At 35.0% G+C, this 22,904-nt stretch overlaps 1 protein-coding gene across 9 annotated transcripts in view; it reads right to left on the reverse strand.

The window, feature by feature from the left end:
- Positions 1-2,818: 2,818 nt before the first annotated feature.
- Positions 2,819-22,904, reverse strand: part of PRKACB (protein kinase cAMP-activated catalytic subunit beta) — a 114,055-nt gene continuing 93,969 nt past the window's right edge. For all 9 annotated transcript variants that reach the window (XM_072754732.1, XM_026004784.2, XM_072754733.1 and 6 more), the window contains 3 exons: positions 22,157-22,279; positions 13,285-13,449; positions 2,819-6,090 (listed from right to left, as the gene is read on the reverse strand). In XM_072754732.1, the coding sequence (XP_072610833.1) occupies positions 5,965-6,090; positions 13,285-13,449; positions 22,157-22,279 (414 nt within the window). In that variant the 3' untranslated portion in view covers positions 2,819-5,964. The remainder of the gene's footprint in view (positions 6,091-13,284; positions 13,450-22,156; positions 22,280-22,904) is intronic.

Genomic DNA, 22,904 nt, shown 5'->3' on the forward strand with positions numbered 1-22,904 from the left:
AAGTATGTAGTTCACTGAGTTTTGGCAAGTGTAGACAATCAATGAGTGCAGGCTTTTTAGATGCAGTCATGTTGCTGCTTGTATTGGTCGCTTGTCCCTTTCTTGTTTGTGAGTAGTATTTCTTGTCTGGATATAGCATCATTTGCTGATCTGTTCATCTGTTGCTGTTTGAATTGTTCTCATTTTGGGACGGTTACAAAGTTGCTGAACATTTATGTCTTTGTATAAACCTGTTTTCATTATCTTGGGTAAATACCTAGAAGTAGAATGGGTAATCGGAGAAGTGAATGGTTAACTTTACACAAACGGCCCAACTGTTTTGCAAAGTGGCCTTGCCATTTTAAATTCCCATTGGCAATGTGTGAGGGTTCCATCCAGTTGCTCTCCATTCTCACCAACACTTGGCATTATCAGTGTTATTAATTTTACTTTCTGTTGGTGTGTAGTGATATCCAAGTGTGGTTTTAGTTTGCAACAGGCCAGTGAGTAGCGTAGTGATACTGAGTATCTTTCAGGATATTCAGAATTGATTTGCTACTGAAGTTCTGTGACAAGGTACTTGAAAATTCACCGCCTGCTAGCCACTACACTTCAGGAAAATCTGTTTAAGTCTAGGTTCTGTTTAAATTATGAAAAGATTGTCTCTACTTCTACTTTTCAGATAATCCTATTTTTCCACCTAAAATGATATTAGTAAGTGTGGTAGGCAGAATAATTTTTCCCTCTCCTCCCTCTGCCACAGAGATGTTCATGTCCAAATCCCCGGAATTTGGGAATGTGATAGGTTATATGACAAAGGGGAATTAAGGTTGATCATTCGCTGATCTTATAATAGGATGAATAGCCTGGATATCCAGGTGGCTCACTAGAATCGCAAGGGTCTCTAAAAGTGAAAGGGGGAGGCGGAAGAGGTCAGAAGGATGCAATATAAGGACTCAGTCCAATATTGCTGGCTTTGAAGATGGAGTCACAGGTCAAGGAAAGTGAGCAGCCTCTAGAAGCTAGAAAAAAACAGATTCTCCCCTAGAGCCTCTAAATGAATACAGACCTGCTGATACTTTGATTTTAACCCAATGAAGCTCATTTTTGATGTTAGACTTCCAGAGCTGTAAGATAATAAATTTATGTTGTTTTAAGCCACTAAGTTTATGGAAATTTGTTATAGTAGCAACAGAAAATTAACATGTTCACATTGAGGTAATCATTTCCTGTGAGCATTACTACTAGTGGATAGTCAGATGACAAACCAACTGTGGTTTTTTCACCAACACTTTATCCCCATTCCCACTTTCCTCTTGGCCATTTCATTAACATCACCTTTAGGAGATGGCAGGGACTCTAATGATTTGCTTGATTTTAGGTTGTATTAGCAGAGCTTCAAGAAGATAGCTTGATAGCAAGAATAAGTCTGACCTGGAGAATTGGTTTCAGCTCTCCATGATTTCCCCTATGCAAAGTAGCTACTCTTTTCTGTTTCCTGCTTATATTCCAAAAAATAGAAATAAGATGGCCGGTGCACTGAGGTTTGTGACCACACTGACATATTTTCTTTGTCTGCTTGGTTTTTGCTTATGGTAGGTCATTCCAATTTGGGCCACTTGAAGGGAGATTGAATCAAGCCCTTCACCAGGGGAATATGGTGTAGAGACAGGAGGACCCTTGGTGGGTGTACTAACTAGTTTGTTAGGAGAGCCGTAACAGAGTACCACAGAGCCAGCAGCTGAAACAATAGAAATTTATTTTCCCACAGTTCTAGGGCCTAGAAATCCAAGATCAAGGTATTAGCAGGGTTGGCTTTTTTTGAATCCTCTCTCCTTACCTAGTAGTTGGCCATCTTCCTCTAAAATTTTCACATGGTCTTTTCTGGGCCTGTATTCTCTATGTCTGAATCTCTTCTTATAAATTCACCAGTTATCAGGTTAGGGCCCATCCACATAACCTCATTTTACCCTAATTAAAGGTCTTACCTTCAAATGTAGTCAAATTCTGAGCTATTGGGGGAGGAGAGTCAACACTTCAACATTGTGAAGAAACACAATTCAGGCCTTATCAAAGCAAAGGCTTATATTAAATAGGCATATAGAAAATGTTCAAGAAAGCTAAAATGAAAGTATTTAACTTCATATCCAGTATTTGTGCATAAGATAAAATTTAAATGATGATTTGGAGTAAAGATATGCCTAGACTTTTGTAATTAGTTGTATAAGGAAATGAGAAAACTGGCATATTGTCTTTAAGCCCTGACATTGATAAAATAGAGCAAGCACTGGTATAAAAATAGTAAACACGGTGTTATAAAGTATATCAATATTTATGAATATTTGCAGTAACAATAGGAAATGGTAACCTGTTAAAATAATTAGCTAAAACATTATTTCTTGAGGTCAAGGATGACTATAGAAACACACACTAATCAACCTGGCTGAAATCAGAAGAGGTACTGTGAACTCAACAACACTTCTGAAAAAAGAAAGTAAAGTTCATAGTTCATTGTTCCAATATAAGGATGAGGTCTCCTGCAGTGTCAATCATTTAAATATGAACATTTTTAACATTCTGTTAAGAGTTATTTGGACTAATAGCATGAGAAAGAAGTAGAAACGCTTTTTAGAAATTATGGAATCTAGTAGTTTCATTAGGAAACTACTAGATACATCTGGTTGGACTTGATTGGTGGACGTTTCTCCCCTATTACTCTGTTCCTACTATCAAAGACCAACCTAAATACATAAAAACTGGAATCTGTAAGCATCTGTAGTATCCACAAAAAAGAAATCAGGAGATGAGGGCACCAAATAGAATACAAGACTCAATACACTTTTATCCTTTGAAGATACTTTAATTTTGCTGTTATGATTAATTAAAAAACACAGTTGTTTTCAGCATTTCCTAGCTACAGTAGTGCATAGGAAATTCCATTCTAAACAAAGAAGTAATTAATGAAATAACAACACACCTTAACATTTTACATTGATAGGTTACAGTTTACAAGGTGCTTTCACATACATTATTTCATTTGATTCTTACAACAAGCAGATAAAACAGTTTGTGGGAAAGAAAAATGATTTTTTTTTTTTTTAGGCTTATGATGAGTATTTTCAGGCCAATGGGCAGTCAATACAAGAACATATCAAAAACAAGACAGCAATACCCACAAGCCACAATATCTTTTTTGGTAGGTTGACAGTTTGATATCAATTGGATTATTTAGCATCAGTGAAGGAGGAAGGAATCAAAACAGACATGAGGTCCTCATGATATTAAAAAAAACTGTAAGAACACTGTAAGAGATAAGAAGAAAGATGCCCAAAAATATCACCTTACCAAAACTCACTTCAAAGCACATTATCCCTTCAAACTGTCAAAAAGAATCTTGTCATGACATGTGAAAATTAGAAAAGACCTTAAAAAACTGCTTAATGGAACTCATTTTGTAGAGCTGAGGCCAAGGTCATGCTGACTGTGACAGAACAGCCTGAGACCCAGACGTCTTGACCTTGTATCAGGGGGTCCTTCCTCTGCAATGCCATCTCCTTAATATTTACTGAGGAAAAATGTAATTTCTTCTGTTTCAAATAATGTAATCTGAGGTTAAACACTGATTCATTCCACTTATTTGTTATTCAAGTTTTTATCTTGTTCTTGGCTAAATTGTGGCTGAAACTGTGAGTTTTATATAACTTTAAGATACTCTAATTCAGTGTACTTGATTGGTTGGAAATAGACTCCCTTGACATATCTGAAAGCTTACTCATGTCCTTTAAATGGAGAAATAGCCCTCAAAACCAAAGTACTCCTTCAGGTCATCTATCTAGGCAGATTCTACAGCAAGTTGTACAGGGCAGCAGTAATTTTACTGAAGACATTGTTTTTAGAACTTACAGAAATCTTTTTAATTGCTGAAAACTAAAATGTAATCAAATTGTCATCCCCATGATTTATTAAAATAATTTTACAATAATATACAATAAAGCTACCATAGAATCTGTAGCATACATATAGAATACAATGATCAGCATGTTCTTGAGCCAAAAACTAATTAAAATATTTTATACAAATGATATTTTAAATTTATTAACATGATGATATATTTTTGTCACATAAAACTTGATACAGCAAAGTATTTCATATTTTTCTTGCACATCTTAAATATAGGTGGACCAACTGAAATCATCATCAGCTTTTAAATGACATAACCATGCAGAAACACTTGACAACCAAAAGATATACAGATTGATGCAGGGAACATCCCAGACAGGCTTCTTTTTTCAATGTCTTCAAAGGTTTTACAAGGGTGTGGTACAGAGGAAAAGAAGTAGAGTCAGTGACCTGCACCAATAATGAAGCAAATAGAAGGCTTATGTACATTAAGATTGGTTTGATTAAAAACAACTTATGTGCATGTATATTGATCATAAAAAATGAACACAGTTTATTTTCGACTCTTTTGGTGTGTTGTTTTAAGATAGGTCACTGACACATGGAGAAAAAACAAGATGGGAAAACCTTAAAAGCAAAGAAAAAAATATTTAAAAAACTGAGTTAAGCCATGGATTCTCAACAAACATTGAACTAAATGTGCAAAAGTGCTTGAAATTTCCACATGACAGCGAAGTTGTTGGCAAAGAATTATAAAAAAAAAAAAAATTAAACCCAAATACTAAAATTGTATCTGCATGATCATACATTTTATTTACTGAGAGAAAAGAGGCTCGGAATTCTGACATGTCTAAAAATGTCACACCTCAAAATTAAAATACAGTTGTGGCAGTTTTAAAAACTTTGTCCCTTTTCCTTACTGATGAGGCATAGGATGAAAGCCGAAGCTTCAACAGGGCCTCCAGCTCAGGCTGACAAATATAGTACACCAGAATAACCTGGCAACAATTCCTTTTGTTCTTCACTGTGACAAAACAAAGCAAAGCAAAACAAACAAAAACCTCCTATAAATAAGAGCGTCTCCATACTGTTTACAAGTAACAAGCCATTTGTTTGACTCAGTAAAGTATTTGTCTGCATTAATGTTCTTCATAGTTCATTTCTTTTCCTTTAAAAAGTTTACAATGAGGACTATTTGAGAAACTTAAAAAATTGTCCCTTTCTTTATCAGTCACATTCTGTTAAAATACTGGCTAAAACCCTTATGGAGGAGTGAAGGTTTAGAAATCTTAGAGCTCTAATACCTACAGAAATGCTGGTACCAAGTGATGATCCATATAGCATTAGTTTTTCCTGTGAGTGAGACACATCTGTCACACTGCACAGGTGGTCACTTAATTACTCAAGGGGAAGATGATACAAAAGGTGGTGGGGGGAAATAGAGCATCTGATCTCTAGGAATCCAAACTGCTGGGTCTAGCTACTCCATGTTAGTCTATCCAAATGTTCTGCCAAAACAGTGAATTCTACAAACAATTATTTGTTTTGTATAAATTGCCTTGTTGATAAGACATTCTATCTTCAAAAAGTGTCAGAAGTTTTGGCAAAACGGAGTCTGAGCTACTCAAAGTAAAAATAATTATTGGAAGTATATCCTTAAGCCACTGAACAACAAAAAGAATGGCAAGAACTACCAAAGGCAACACTTATCCTTCCTTTCAAATATCACAGAGCCGTAACACTGCCCATCTGAAACGCCAACAAAATAAAACGGAGCAATGTATGGAGAAAAACCAATGAAAATGAAAAAGGAAGAAATGGATGTAGGAGGGGAGAAAGACAAACCAAAGGGAAGCAGAAAGGTGTCTAGGTGTGTGTTATGGCACAGACAATGCTTTGCTTAGCGGTGCCTTGTTACACAGGTAGATGCAGAGCGCACACACGGATGGCAATAAAGACCTCACTCAGTCGCTGGAATGACAGAACTAGGTAACTGCTTCAACAAGGATGGTCTCAGCCCCACCGTATCTCTCAACGGAGCGCAAAAACTGAGTGTGAGCTCTGCTGTCATCTTGTCGCTCAGCTTTAGAATTCACAAAATTCTTTTGCACATTTTTCTGTTATAGAGACGCGGATATCTTCTTCTTCATAGTCATCAAAGTTGCTGGTATCTCCAGAGCCTCTGAACTTTGGTATGAATGGTGCTTCCACCTGTAATTGAGAAGGAAAAATAAGTGTGATATTATGAATTACAATAGCAAAAATAGATTTGGTCTCTGTCTTAGTCCCCAGCATAGCGCTCTTTCAACTTGTGGATTTCCTAAGTGTTATGTTTTTTTTTTTTTTTATATATCATATTATTTTATTTATATAAAACTAAAACAGATAAAAGTAATACTTGGTGGTAGACTAGAGATGTATATATATCTTTGTTGGGTGGGGTGAAGGCATTGGGATTGGGTACCAGAAGAGCTTCTAGTGTGTTGATAATGTTGTATTTCTTCAACTGAGTGTTGATTACCCAAAAACGTTCAGTTTGTGAAAATTCTTTGAGCTGTAAAATTCTTTGGATTTGTATGTTTTTCTGTATGCATTTTATTTTGCAGTAAAGAGCTTATCTAAAATACATTACGAGTTTTTAAAAGTACAGGAATTGCATGAATATTATAAGCTTTCTTCCTCACTACCAGCCCCACCATATCTCATTTCGTAGGAATAGCCAAAGTGGTCTCAGGATGGTAAGAAATCCCATAGATTTAGGGATCTCAAAACTTCCCAGGTTAATATGAAGGACTTTGAATAAGCTTCATTGTTGTTGCATTTAATGTCAATACTAGGAATATCACTTGCCATCAGGGAAATACAAATCAAAACCACAATGAGATACCACCTCACACCAGTGAGAATGGGGAAAATTAACAAGGCAGGAAACCACAAATGTTGGAGAGGATGTGGAGAAAAGGGGAACCCTCTTACACTGTTGGTGGGAATGTGAACTGGTGCAGCCACTCTGGAAAACTGTGTGGAGGTTCCTCAAAGAGTTAAAAATAGACCTGCCCTACGACCCAGCAATTGCACTGTTGGGGATTTACCCCAAAGATTCAGATGCAGTGAAACGCCGGGACACCTGCACCCCGATGTTTATAGCAGCAATGTCCACAATAGCCAAACTGTGGAAGGAGCCTCGGTGTCCATCGAAAGACGAATGGATAAAGAAGATGTGGTTTATGTATACAATGGAATATTCCTCAGCCATTAGAAATGACAAATACCCACCATTTGCTTCAACGTGGATGGAACTGGAGGGTATTATGCTGAGTGAAATAAGTCAATCGGAGAAGGACAAACAGTGTATGTTCTCATTCATTTGGGGAATATGAATAATAGTGAAAGGGAATATAAAGGAAGGGAGAAGAAATGTTGGGAAATATCAGGAAGGGAGACAGAACATAAAGACTCCTAACTCGGGGAAACAAACTAGGGGTGGTGGAAGGGGAGGAGGGCGGGTGTTGGAGGGGAATGGGTGACGGGCACTGAGGTGGACACTTGACGGGATGAGCACTGGGTGTTTTTCTGTATGTTGGTAAATTGAACACCAATAAAAATTAATAAAAAAAAAAAAGAAAAGAAAAAAAATAAATATTCAATTAAAATAGCAACTAAGTGTTATGTTAATGAGGGGACTTGCGGAGAGCCTCTAGCTTGCCTAAAGAAGGCGCTGGTTAGATATTCAAAACAAAGTTTACCCCCCAGCTCCAGGAGGGGAGAGGGGCTAGAGACTGAGTTCAGTTGCCAATGGCCAGTGATTGAAACCATCATGCCTACATAATGAGCCATAAAACTTCAAAAGGATGGAGTTCAAAGCGCTTCCAGGTTGGTGAATAAGTGGGGATTTGGGGAGAGTGATGTGCTTGAAGAGAGGAGGAAGCTTCGAGCCCTCTTCCACATGCACAAACTATGTCTCTTCCATCTGGCTGTTCCTGAATTACATTCTTTCATAATAAGCTGGTAATAGTAAAGTTTCTAAGTTCTGTGAGCCGATGTAGCAAAGTAATTAAAACCTAGGAGGGGTTTGTGGGAACCTCTGATCTACAGCCTCTTAGAAGCACAGGTGACCTGACTTGTGATTAATGTCTGAAGTGGTGGTGGGCATGGGTGCCTTGGGGAGGATCAGTTGGTTAAGTGTCTGCCTTTGGCTCAGGTCATGATCCTGGAGTCCTGGGATCCAGCCCCACACTGGTTCTCTGCTCAGCAGAGAGCCGCCTTCTCCCTCTGCACTTCCCCCAGGTTGTGCTAGCTCACTTGCTTGCTCACTCTCTCTCAAACAAATCACGCTCCCTCAAATAAGTAAATGTTTAAAAAAAAGTGGTGGTGGGGTACTTTTATAGGACAGAGCCCTCAACCTGTGGGGTCTGGTGCTATCTCCAGGTAGATACTGTTATTGTATGGTGGTGTGGGGGGCAGAAAACACACATATTGGAATAACAAGAAAAGTGAATGCCTGGGAGTTTCTAAGCACTAAGGAAAATAAATTCCCGCTATGACTATATGGTAGCATCTTTGAATACCTTTAGGTCTCTAAATGATAACAGCATTAGAAAAAGCAGCAAACAGTAGGTTTGCTATTAATCTCAACATTTTTATTCAAGGAAAGGTACAATACTTAAGAGATTTCTAGGATAATTAACTATTGGCATTAAAATGGCTGGCATTTCAGATTACAGAACTCCATATTTTCCTTTATCAGTTCCTTTTTTTTTTTTTTTTTTTAAGATTTTGTTTATTTAAGAGAGAGAGAACAAGCAGAGGGAGAGGGAGATAATCTCAATCAGACTCCATGCTGACCGCAGAGCCCAACATGGGGCTTGATTCTCAGATCACAACCTGAGCTGAAACCAAGAGTCAGACGCGCAACCAACTGAGCCACCCAGGCTTATGATAGAGAGCTCTTTTTAATATCTAAACCAGTAATCTCCAAAGTTTTTTTTTATTTATATGCCTTTTAGTAAAGCATATCTGAGTATATATATCACCAATATATGTGTACTAACTATGGTAGTATAAGATACATACACAAACAAGACATTTAAAAAGAACAAGGTAAAAAGAAAGTAGGAATGGGAAGTCTAATATCATCTTTTTTGTTTGCCAGCTGGTTGCCTTGCGTGCATGCTCTGGGGACTGCTGTTCTGCACCATGCAGAAGAATCAGCTATGCAGGGAGTTGCCTCACATCTAGCCAGGCAGCAATTTAGGATCACACCTATTGGGATCATCTCTACATGTAAAATGATTATTCAGTATGAGTTATCCAGGCCTCATTCTTCTGTTCCGTGTCTCTGCTAGATATCTTGGGTTATTTCATTGTTCGTGGGCACTTGGTCAGAGAATAACAAAGACTATGAAAACCATTCAAACTATCATTTTTGTCTTGCTGTGCATAATTATAATTGAGACAATGTTAAAACAAATGGCTACATTGAAGTACTGAATTATTTCTATTTGTAAATTATCCAGGGATCTCCAAGTGCATTTGAAAGTCAAGATTTACTGTTGACCAATCTGTCCAATACTACAACCTGCTTGCTATAGAGTGCTACCTCTTGGCAAATAAGCTGTTGCTACCTAAGGTAAGTCAAGCCCTCTGAAAAGTACATGAACTCTGAGCAATAGCAGTTCAATTTTATCCCACTTTAAGAAGGGTGGCTGGGTGGCTCAGTCAGTTAAGCATCTGCCTTCGGCTCAGTTCTTGATCCTAGTGTCAGGCTCCATGCTCTGAGGGGGAAATACTTCTCCCTCTCCCCCTTCCCCGCTTGTGCTCTATCACACACACTCTCTTTAATAAAACTTTTTTATTTTTTAAAGATTTATTTATTTATTTATTTACTTATTTATGATAGAGAGAGAGAGAGGCAGAGACACAGGAGGAGGGAGAAGCAGGCTCCATGCCAGGAGCCCGATGTGGGACTCGATCCCAGGACTCCAGGATCGCACCCTGGGACGAAGGCAGGTGCTAAACTGCTGAGCCACCCAAGGATCCCCTAATAAATAAAATCTTAAAACAAAAATAATTGTAAAAATGCAATACATAATATAGGTAGATTAGTAAATGCGAGTAGAAGAAATTTTTATTTCTAAATCTAAAGATTAAAAATATATCGTCTTAAGATATTAATAAAATGAACAAACCTCAAGCAAATCTAATAACTGTATCTAAATATAGCATTAATTAACACAAATATAACAATAAAGATAATGTAAACACACAACTACAGGGGGATATGGATGATTTCATAAGAAAATAAAAATTTGGGGATCCCTGGGTGGCTCAGCGGTTAAGCACCTGCCTTTGGCCCAGGGCATGATTCTGGATTCCCGGGATCGAGTCCCACATCGGGCTCCCTGCATGGAGCCTGCTTCTCCCTCTGTGTCTCTGACTCTCTCTCTCTCTCTGTGTGTCTCTCATGAATAAATAAAATCTTAAAAAAAAAAAAAAAAGAAAAATTTCTGAATTGACTGAAGAGGAGATAAAAACTTAGAGATCAATATCCAAAGAAAAATTAGTTTGTTAAATTTCTAAGTAATAAGTAGAAGTTAATTCTTATTTCCTTAAGTTTCCCAAAGAATAGAAAGACAGAAAATTTCCAAACTCCTCTAATGAATTCATTCATTCATTTAATGAATCCACATAATCTCAACTCTAGAAAAACAAAAACTGCAGGTAAAACTGCAGGTAAATAAAACTTAGGCCTATGGAGGCAAAAATCCTAAATAAAATTTTAGCAATTTGATTTTGCATATTTTAAGTAGTATTTTTCCAGGTATTACAGTAATACCCCACGATTAAATGGTGTTCAGGAATGTGGAGATATTTCATTAATATAATTCATCCTGCTAATATGTCAAAGAAGATAAAGCACAATGTACTAGAAATCAAGGTGGTTTTTTTTTGATATTTTTTGTGGTTATTTTCTTAATTTGACCAAGAATATTTATCCAAGACAAATAGCTAACTTCATATTTGAAGCTGAAACATGAAAGGCATTCCCATTCAAAACAGAAGTAAGAATACAGCTGAACAGTCCCTATTCTTTAAAAATATTATTTTAGACATTCTAGCATATACAATAGAGCAAAATGGAAATAAAAGATGTAAATATTGAAAAGGATGAGGTAAATGATACCTCTGCCCACTATAATTATTTATCAATAAAATGCAAGGAAATCACTGAAAAACATATGGAAATCAGCAACAGGATTTAGTAAGGTGGCTAGTTGTAACACAAACATAGAATTTATGTTTCCTCTTATGTTCTATAATGGGAAAGCAAACACATTTGTAACAGCAATCAAAATATAAATTTAAAGAATAACTTTATTTTTTATTATTTTTAAAAGATTTTATTTATTTATTCAGGAGAGACAGAGAGAGAGGCAGAGACACAGGCAGAGGGAGAAGCAAGCTCCATGCAGGGAGCCCGAAGTGGGACTCGATCCCGGGTCTCCAGGATCACGCCCTGGCCTGAAGGCGGCGCCAAACCGCTGAGCCACCCAGGGTGCCCAGAATAACTCATTTTTTAAAGAATTTTTAATTATTATGTTAAATTAGGTTCCATAAGGCCCATTCATAGTGAAGTAGAGATTTTGGTTCTTTAAGAAAGAAACTGGGCTTGTACTGCGCAGGGCTAAGACTTTACTGAATGACAGAAAATATTTGAATAAATATAGAAATATAATATGTTCATTATGAGGAATTTTCAAGATTTTGATTCTCTTCTAATTAATGTTATCCCAATTTAAGAACCCAAATACAATATAAATATTTGGAAAGATCAATAATATTGTTTAATGGGTACAGAGTTTTAGTTTGCAAGATCAAAGAGTTCTGGAGATGGATGGTGGTGATGGTGACACAACAGTATGAATGCACTTAATACCACTGAACTTACAAATGGCTGAGATAGCAAATTTTCTTTTATTTTTGTACAACAAAACTGTAGAAAATGGAATTTTGTATTCTTTTCTATGAATATTTATAAGAATTCCATATTAGGGATCCCTGGGTGGCGCAGCGGTTTGGCGCCTGCCTTTGGCCCAGGGCGCGATCCTGGAGACCCGGGATCGAATCCCACATCGGGCTCCCAGTGCATGGAGCCTGCTTCTCCCTCTGCCTGTGTCTCTGCCTCTCTCTCTCTCTCTCTCTCTGTGACTATCATAAATAAATAAAAATTAAAAAAAAAAAAAGAATTCCATATTAAATATACAAATATTTTGAAAATTTAAAAATGAAATACCATAAAGTTATATAAAATGGTGTAGTGTATAGTACAAGAATAGACAAAAGGAATTCATAAAAATAAAGTTCAGAAACAGACTTAAGTATAATAATTTACCATTGGTAAAGGTGGAATTTCAAGTAAGGGACCAAATAAGGATTATTCATTCAACAAATGCTGAGAGGATAATTGGCTAATTATGAAACAACAACAAAAAGAAGTTAGATCAAAAAGCACTAAAGGGATGCTGTTGGCTATACAACATATCCAGCTGAGGTAATGATGCCAAGGGCTGTTTCATGATTTAATGGCTAGGGAGTTTCAGAACCCATCTTATGAGATGTAGAGACTACTGCACTCAGATTGTGTTGCTCTTTGCTGCATTAGTAAATTCTTTTAATGCTTTGTTTTTATAATCTTTTCTAAAAGATAAAAACTAGGAAGACTGTGCTATTAATATTCAATTACAGCATTTACATTTTTTTCCTAAGGAAATTCACTCATGTGGCTGCACAGCATCATTAAATATGGCAAGTCTCTGAAATATTAGAAGTTTTGGTTTTATAGAAAAAAATAAATATTCAAGATGTAAACACTTTATAAATACAAATTATCTTTAACTGGGCATTTAAGAAGCAAAGAGAAAGGTAATTCAGCACAGCAAAATCTTTTCTTAAATGTCTCAATTTTTACAAAGGTGAAGTGATAAAAGACTGAAAAATAATCTTATGAATCTAGCTATTAAAGTTATTAAATTAGCTTGTGCAAATTCTGGGTGGGAGAATATATTTGTTTATATGTTGTCTTTCTAATGTGGCTTCACATTAGTTTTAAAATGCAAACCCTTGTGACATTGTCTACTGTATAATTACCATGATATTGTGAAGACTAAGAGGCATGAGTAGGAAAAATCTGACACTGAAAACATTTCAGATTGATGGTCAAAACAGAATATGCTTTCTCTTTTATCAAGGAGAAAACTCATTTTTGTTGGGGCTGGAAAGGTCCCTTAAGTTCTGTGTAGGATTAATTCAAAGGTAAAAAAATAAAATCATGTATCAAGTTGAAAATATCTCTATTACATAGAATTTAAATACCAATTTTTAAAAGCTTTTAAAGAAATGGCTCACCTTCCTCTGGTAAATAGCAATCCAATCTGTTGTGGCAAACCACTTGTGAGTTTTTATATCACTCACACCATTCTTCAGGTTTCCAAACCGCTTTGTCAAATCCACCTGCAGCAGGTTCCTTAGAAGGTCCTTGAGATCTGAACTGAAGTGCGATGGGAATCGGACCTGTACCAACACACCAGGTGGCCAAACATACATTCCAATGGTTATCATGGCCTCAACTTCAAACAGAGCACAGACCTCTGAAGAAAATGCTAATTTGAGCGGTGAACAGATTCACTTCTGAGCTCCTTGTATTCTTAATGTGAACAGATTCACTTCTGAGCTCCTTGTATTAATGTGATTCTCTACAAGTGCCACCATCACCTCATAAACTCCTATTGTGTGTTATGACATTACCTCAGTTGATCTTTATTTAGGTATGCTATAATATTTGTGTATATCTGTTTCCCCCAGACCATGAGCATCTGGGGGGAGAGTACTGTGCCACTTTTGTGTTTTTATTCCCAGAATTTATTACATAATTTCAAATAATGTAGTTCATGTAGTTAACAATTAGTTAAAGAGACCTACTATGTACTACACTGCTCTAGTGCTGGATATATAGCAAGGAGCTATGACATAGTTGGTGAATATGGTATAAACTATACCCCAGAGATGGAGAAAACTAGGATTCAGAGGCATTGTATAACTTACCCAATCATTAGACTATAAAGTGGCAGAGCTGGGACTAAAAATCTAGTCATGATTCCTAGGCTCATGAATTTTGTTCTTTATTACACTGTCTTCAAATGTATAGAGCTCTTTAACTTCTATTCTGACTTTCAAAATGCTTAACATGGTGTTAATATGTTTGGATTCTCATATTGTCAAAGTAGAAGTTAAATCATGAGCATGCAAAGCTAGTTAGAGTCCATAGCAAAGCCAGATTTATAACTATAATCTTCTGACTACTACGTAGGCTATTCTGTAAATAAATGCTTCTCTAGGACCCACTTTCATCAGAATCACCTGGGAGAGCTGAGGCATAAAAATGGTGATTAGTTCAAATGATGGGGGCATTGTGTTTGAAATTCTGAGGTTTTATCTCCAACTGATTCATATGGGCATGAAAGCTTGAGAAGCATTATTTGCAACTCTATTCACTACTCTATGCAGAAGTTTTTTTTTTTTCTGCTAGAAAAAAATTTGAATGTAAATAAACTAGAATCATCATCATATTAAAGGAAAACTAATGTTTGTGTCCAGCAACCAAAGACTAACTGAAGGATTTGGGGTCAACGCATATAAATTAGCAACTAAAATCCTCATTTTTGCAAAGTCTATATTATCACAGGTTATAAGAGAGTTTATATTCTTAAAAAACTATGTGAATTGCTACACTTTTTAATTTTTACTGGTAAAAGTAAAGTTTTATTGACACAATGGCTTATTAGAAGTTAGACAATGTGCTGAAGTTTATGCATACTGGCTCATAAAAACCAAAATTTAACATTAAGGTAAGCATGATTATGATTTCCATTTTACAGGTGATACCACCAAAACTTACACAGATTAAGTGATTCACCTAAGATTACAGAGCTAATAAGTGATAGAGCTGTAATTCCAAACCAGGTACTCTGACTTCAGAGTATACACCCTTAATTATTCTGTACTGTTTTTATGATTCAATAACCTGAAAATAGTTATTGTCAGGACACTTCCAAACGACTGAGATTTTCATCTTAAAAATATTTGATGCACACTTCCTCATTTATCCTAGTTGGACTAGAAACTAGAGAATATGTGGTATTCAAAAGGCATATCGTCTAAAAATAACATGATTTATTTATACAGTGGTTATATTCCAACTTTGCTTAGATTCCAAAGAAGTAACTTATTTGAAATAGAGCTATCTTTGTTTAGAATAGAGTCTGCATGAACTGTTCAATGTAATGTGCCAGTTATTTTCCCCTTCATGATGTTCAGAACAGTAGACAATAATGTACCACATATAAATTATCTTTTGAATTCAGGTAATGTGCGGTGTAATGCCTAAAGAATATATACACCTAAATAGAGTAGTTCTTTATTTTGGAATGCAGATAAGGTGTTGGTGTTGGATTAGTTAATATGTGTGTTTATCTTTGTAATCTTTCCAACAGTAATTCTCAAATGGGGAGCTGTAGTCGGGGGGTTGTGACGGTAGACATCAGAGTCATTTGAAAACCTTACCAGATGATAGACCTATCCTCCTCACCTCCACACCACACCCTCTTCTTCCCCAGAGATTCTGATAGGTAGCCCACACTTGCTTAATAAGCACGTTAGTGACGAGAATCTATCAGATCCCATGAGTATACTGAAGGAGAAATCATGAGAATCATGGTGAAAGCTTTTTTTTTCTACGACTGTTCTGAAATGTAATCAGAAACATAGTTTCTTTGTTGATTTGACTTTCCAAAGAGCCATGTTGATTCATCAAACTGAAATAAGCAAAAACCAGAGAATGACTTAAATACAATTATGTTTCAGATGCAAGACTTTTACTTTTATTTATGGTATATTAACTTGGAAACACCAAAGGCTTCTATAATGGGAAGAATGATTTTTACTTCAAAATTATATTAAGAAGAGTATTACTATTATTATTTATAACTGCTGTAGAAATTGAAATTAGAATCCTATCATATTGGAACAAAGGGGGTTTTAGTTTAATTTAGTCCAAACCTTCATTTTAAGATAAGGAGCCTAAGCTCCAGTGAGACTACCAACTCAGTTTCTTTCTTGGGAAAATAACTTAATCCTCCTGATTCCTACATCTTTCTGCCAGTCCATTACTAGGCAAACAATGTGAAAGTAGCTGAAAAAGAGCCAGACATGGAAAAGAAAAAGTCTAGACCCATTAAACCATTAGATCTGAGAGATAAGATTATTGGAAACTGACATTATTTAACATGAAAGAGGTGTTTGCACAGTATATACTTCCTAGAGTGTTTATTTGGTCTTTTCCCTCTAGTATTTCCTGTTTAGGATTCTTTAATAACCTTTAGGGACCAAGTTACTTCTGAGTTTCCTAATGATATATTCTTATGAATAAATCAATTTCTACAGTTAGGTATAGACATACAGAACGACCTTTTGACATATACTGTGTATCAAAATAGTCTGTGATAATTTAAAACATACACAGAAGACCAATGAATCAGTATCTCTGACAGTGAGTGTCCACTTCATGACACCCACTCTGTGCTTAGGATAGAGTAGTAAACAAACTAAGACAGAGTCCTACCTTCAGAGTTTACATTCTAGTGAGGAAGAGAAATGATAGATAGTAATTTAGCAAAAAGAGTGATCCTTTAAAAATGTCACCCTATCGTACCTCACAGTCTTGCATTGTAAGGTCTTTGATTTTTACTCTGAAAAAAATGGGGAGGGGGGATGCCTGGGTGGTTTAGTGGTTGAGTATCTGTCTTTAGCTCAGGGCATGATCCCGGGTCTTGCATGGAGCCTGTTTCTCCTCCCTCTGCCTAGGTCTCTGCCTCTCTGTGTCTCTCATGAATAAATAAACAAAAATCTTTTAAAAAATTAAAAAATTAAAAAAGGAAAATGAATCATTGCAAGGTTCTGGAAGAAGTAACAGGGTCTAATTTAACATTTTTAAAGAACCACCCTAGTGACTCAAGAAGACAGCAGTATCAGTGAAGGTGATAAGAAGTAGCTGAATTCTGTGTATATTCACAAAATAGGGCCAAAATGGTTTTCCTATGCATTAGATATGGAGTGAAGACTTCAGGGTGTCTTGGCCTGAGTAATGGAAAAGATGGTATTGTCATCAACTGAGATGGAAGGAGCAATGGGAGGAACAGGTTCAGTTTAAGATATTTATTAGATACCTGAATGGAGATGTCAGGTAGGAAGTTGGCTACAAAGTTTGCAACCCAAGAGTCAGGTATAGACTGAAAAAGTGAATTTGGAAATTGTCAGTTTGCATGTAAAGTCATGAACATGGATGAAACCACCAATGGAGAAAGTGCAGAGAAGAGAAGAGGACCAAGGCAAGGAGGCTGACAAGGGAAGATCAATAATGCAGGATTAAAACTAAAATTGTGAAGAGTTACTGAAGCCAAGGAAACAAATAATGAACCACTGAATTAGATTCTGTTTCTGGTTTGCCACAAACTACCTTTTATCTTTGGGCAATCAGATCTTGATTTATCTACATACATATGGGGTAAAGGAGTTAAACTAAATGAAACTGAACATTCTTAACCATCTCAAAAATTCTACCAGCTTATCGCTTCCATAGAAAGAATACCTGAGTTTAATTCCAACTCCAGTCACATACATACTCTATGCTTTAGGGCAAACTCTTCCACCTTTCTGAGTCTCATTTACCTCATCTATAAAATGATGAAAGTATACTTCATCCCTCAGGTATGAAAAGAAGTTATGTAATTTTTATGACTGATGCAAGGCACTAATTCTATATTTTTAATTTTTCAATCTTTGTTACAATAATATTTCAAGGATCTGAAGCTGAATTTTAAGTCAAAGAAGGAACTTTGAAGACAGCAGTATCTATCACTAGATATTTAGACTACTCAAGGACAGTCCTGTGGTAGAAAATTCATAGCTTAATACGAGTGGTTCACTGTACTTAGATTGTACAAACACATGGCTTATGCTGAACATCTATTTTGCTCTGTGAGTTTGGGATGTAGGTGTATGCGTTAGGTAGAAAGTGTGTATGTGATCTCAATAAAATCCCTGGGCTCTGAGTCTCTAATGAGCTTCCCTAGTAGACAACAATTTGTTGCTGGAAGAATTAAGTTCATCCCCTGTAGCTCCACTGGGAGAAGACTCTTGAAAGCTTGTGCCTAGTATCCTCTAGAGACTGCCCCATGAGCCTTCTCTGCTGATTTTACTATTTATCTTTTTGTTATAAGGTAGCTTAAAATGAAGGTACTCATTACAATAGAAGGTATTCACTTCTTGAGTATCATTGCTGAAGTCTGTGAGTCTTCCTAGTGAATCACCTAACCTGGGAATGGTTTTGGGGACCCATGATACAAAAAGTTGACTGCTAATCAATTACCTTTCATGTGAATGTGAATTTCCCTTGAGGAAAAATGAACCACCTCTTTGATCATTCTATATATACATATGTTTACAACTTTATATTTTGCATAGTGTCTTCTTGTACATTTTTGATGCTCATTAAAAGTGCAATAATATTTACTTTATATATAATGAAGCTTAGAATTTTTAAAATTATCTTAGTGAAGGACTCTAAAGTTATAGTTTCTACAACAGCTGTTACTTGACTGCCTTATTTGCAAGTATCACTTTTCAACACAATATTAACTTTAATATTTCCAAGAGTAGTGCAACCAGATAGAGTTGCTGTGGAAACCATAACTGATTCTTGTCACAGAGTATATGGCACTGAAGTACGATATTTAAAGACTATATACAGAAACTCAGCATATATATAGTGCTAGGATGTGGCAAATTTAATGCAAAAATTATAAGACTTTTCTGTCAACTATGCATTTCTAAACTTGAACCTTGATATTGCATGAATAATTTGACATTTTAAATACCACCCCCTCCTTTTTTAAAGGCAAAATATGTGTAGGAGAGAATCTAACAAGCTGATTGATCATCTTTCTGTGCATTTAAAAATAAACCTGAATTAAAATATTGTAATACAGAAAGTATTTAAGAATCTAATTTTCAAATATATGTATTTCAGTGAATTAATCACTTCATTAAATATATTTCATTTTAATTTTGATGTTACTGACACCTAAAATCTTTATAACACAGTTTCAGGACAGAAAAATGTAATCAATATAAAATGTTGTATAAAATAACATACTTTAAAAAAATTAGAAAAAAATAATTCTCACTGAACCACATTTTTAAATGATATATCACTCAGACATTAAAGATTTTAAATATAAATACAAGATTTGCAAGATCAAAATTTGATTTTTTAATGACTTGAATAATTAAAAAATTTAAATATTAGTCTCCAATTTGGCTTTTATTTACTAGCTCGAGAGATAATACTTTTGTAATGTAGAGATACATTCTAGTTTGGATTTGAGTGTTGAAACAGATGGTTTTATTGGGAATGGTGCATATGATTTTATGCTCATATAAAACAGATCCTGGAGATCACTTAATGGCAATATTCTGCTTTTCATGAGTTCCACTTTAGGAACAAAGGGGAAAGGGGATGAAAAACTTTATACCTAATATAGGAAGAGATAATCTGGCACCTTTAGTTAAAAACAATAGTACACCAAACATCCTATCCTATTTCTAAATAAGTAAAGAAAAATATCTGTGATAAAATTTTATGTTGCCAAGGTGTTGTTAAGGTGACTCAGATTTAAACAGGATTTTAGAATATATGCAGATTTAAATATTAAGTTAATATTGATTCTTCTATTAAAGTTAGATAAAATAAAAACATATTCATAAGCAGTTAAAAAATTTTTTACACAATGTAGAATGATTGGCTAATAAAGGCCAATTCATACAAATGAAGATACATTCATTTTATATAAAGCAGTTTTTTTAAGGAAGTAAAATTTAATTATGATGGCATCCTTCTCAGACAGTTTTATTCCTTTTATAAAGTTAAGTATAAATAAATGCAATGTAGTAAAGATTCAGGAACTTTGTAATGATCTATAATTAAATTATTTGGAACTATTAGTCTAATTTCTGCATCCTTAATCTTGGCTGAGCCCTATATATACAGTTTTTTCCCATACATACATACCTAGGATAAAATTTAATTTATGAATTAGGGACAGTAAGAGATTAAAAATAAAGAACAATTATAACAATATGCTGCTGTAATAAAAGTTACTTGGGTGGTCTCTTTCTCTCTGTCCCTCTTTCAAACCATCTTATTGTAGGGTACTCACCTCCTTGTGATAATGTGAGATGATACGGTGCCTAAGTGATGACATGAAGTGAAGAAAATAAAATAGGTGTTGTGACATAGTGGAAGACTACTAATGACCTGATGGTGATACCTCAGGAGGAGGTATCGATTGTAGTTGACTGAAGGTCACTGAAACTACTGATAAGAGTATGCTTCTCTCATTGATTTTAAAGCATTTTAGTTCTCTCAACATTCTTCATATCATCTTTGGTTCTTACTCTCTCTTGAAATTTTACATAATCAGTTTTCAACTTCTTAAAAAATTAATCCCTGGCTTGTCTACTAATTTTTCTTGATCTTTGTTTATCTCAAAAGTTCTTTTACAGGTACTTTAATATTCTGCCAGGTAAAAACAATTACAAGGGTAAGAAACCTGAGGCCTAGAGATCTACAAATGTGACAAGGACAGCAGTGATACTTAATTGCTCATTCTACCTTTCTGCACTACCTTAGCTTAAATCTTTCAACACCTAGCTTAGTTATTTGTAAGAAGTATTTATTTTTTATTTTTGACATTGAAGTATAAGTTCTTTACTTAGCCCCCTGATTTGTGAATACCTCCATAAAATAAAACTTTCCCCATAAAAAAGAAGTAAAATATAATTGAAAATCTTGTGACCCCTGTAGACTACATATGTGCTGTGAGAAATGGAACAATACTGTGTTTATATGTGGATTCTATGTTCTATTAGTATCTTGTTCTTATAGTAGCATCCATGATTTAAATTTGGATCTTAGTAAAAAAGATAAATTACTATATCAGGAACATTCAGGGAAGCTTCTGAATAGGTGATATTACAAATTTTAAGTTCATGAATCACATGAGTGTGAATCTGGCTAAGATACAAAGAAACAGAGACTTTTCCCCTATCTCCTTCATGATTCTTTAGGTTGATTAGGCAATTCTCTGCATTAGAAGGTCACAAAATACGAAAAAGTCAACTACATTACATCTCAGGATAATGTTATGTTAAGGTTGATGCTCTATTTCTTGGTCATATTCTAAATGGGGCTATGTGATCTAGAGAAAAGAAAAAGACAAATACAGCATACCACATGTAGTAACAGGAAAAATGGAAAAATGGGAAAATACCCTTTCTTATAAACTCTATCAAAAATGTATAAAAGGTCTTTCTGGAATTTTTAAAAGCCTATTCTTTTTTTTTCTGTGGTAGAAAGAAATCAGGCTCACCTCTATGAAAACTGACTGTAGTATTTTTAAAAAAGATCTGAGGTGATATGCTTGGCAGGAGTGAATGGTTTGTTTTAAACAAAAGACTTTTGGAAACAAAATTAGGGATTATAAATGCAAAAGAAATTGGTGGAGCAATTACAAGATGTAAAATACTATGACATAGAGAATCTACTCATACTCAAAAAAGGTTTTTTTCCATATTTGCTAAAGATCAATGGCAATTAAAATCACAATCAACATAAAAAATTGTTTATATCATTTCTATGAATTTCCATCTTATAAAGGCTTGTCTATTTTATATTTACTTCCAATTTTGTGATGTTTAACATAATTTGAACAGGTCTCTCCTGAGAAGACAAAGGCATATAAAAATAGCCTCTAAAACTTCTCTTCAAGGAGATACCTACATGAAATAACAAGCAATTTTTACTTATTTAAAGAAAAATTGAGAATTAGGGGTATGATCCTATATTTCATAGAGTAATAAAAAAGAAAATTGCTTTTTTTTTTTTTTGCTAATTTGTAAAACTGCTTTTTCTTAAGAAACTTCAATGATTTAATATTTATTTTGTTATCTTAAATGCTAAATACAAAGGCAGCAGCTACGGATATTTTTGTATTTTTCCCAATTTAGGGTAATATTCTGATGACATCAATGGTGTCAATCTAAAGGCGTATGCTTCATTATAGAAATAATGAATGAAAGAGGAATAATAAAATGTATTACTTACCTTTCCAGAAACAATCTTTTCATAAATTTGAATTGGTTGATCTGCAAAGAATGGGGGGTAGCCAGCTGCCATTTCATAGATTAACACTCCTAATGCCCACCAATCCACTGCCTTATTGTAGCCCTGAGATAAACCAGCAGAAGATATCAATTATTACTTAATCTCTCAGAAGAGAATAAAGTAATAGATGATTTCAAAATGATCTTCAAGTATATGAAATTTGTTAAAGAGCAGTTGTTGAGCAGCTAGCTATTTAGGATAGAATAAAAAATGAACAAAATATATCACATCACATTTGAATTAAACAACGGGGAGAATTTCCAAATATTGGAATTGGATATTAGGAAATACTATTAAACCTTATTTGTAAAATCATAAAGAATATTGTAGACAATAAATATCCCTTAATTAATTGGAATAATTTAGTTGATGCTAAACAATGAAAAAGGAGGTACTAAATTACCTTTTCAAGTCCATTCTAGGCCCATAACCTTATAAATCAAGTTTTCTGGACCATTCTTAGAAAAGTCAAGGTTTTTAGACAAAATGTTAGATACTGGACTTCGCAGTAAACAGTGGAGTTGAAATACTCTATACTGTTGGCGTTAGGAGGTGATTATACTATGGGCATTCCCAATCATTTCACAGAATCTTCATGAAAGCTGCAAGTTTAATTTGGAGCCTAATAAATGTGAATATTTAAGTTACTTTACTTTAGCTATCCTACTGTCCTGCCTCTCATCTCTAA

Source organism: Vulpes vulpes, chromosome 3 (assembly GCF_048418805.1).
Source record: "Vulpes vulpes isolate BD-2025 chromosome 3, VulVul3, whole genome shotgun sequence".
In the NCBI taxonomy this organism is placed as follows: domain Eukaryota; kingdom Metazoa; phylum Chordata; class Mammalia; order Carnivora; family Canidae; genus Vulpes; species Vulpes vulpes.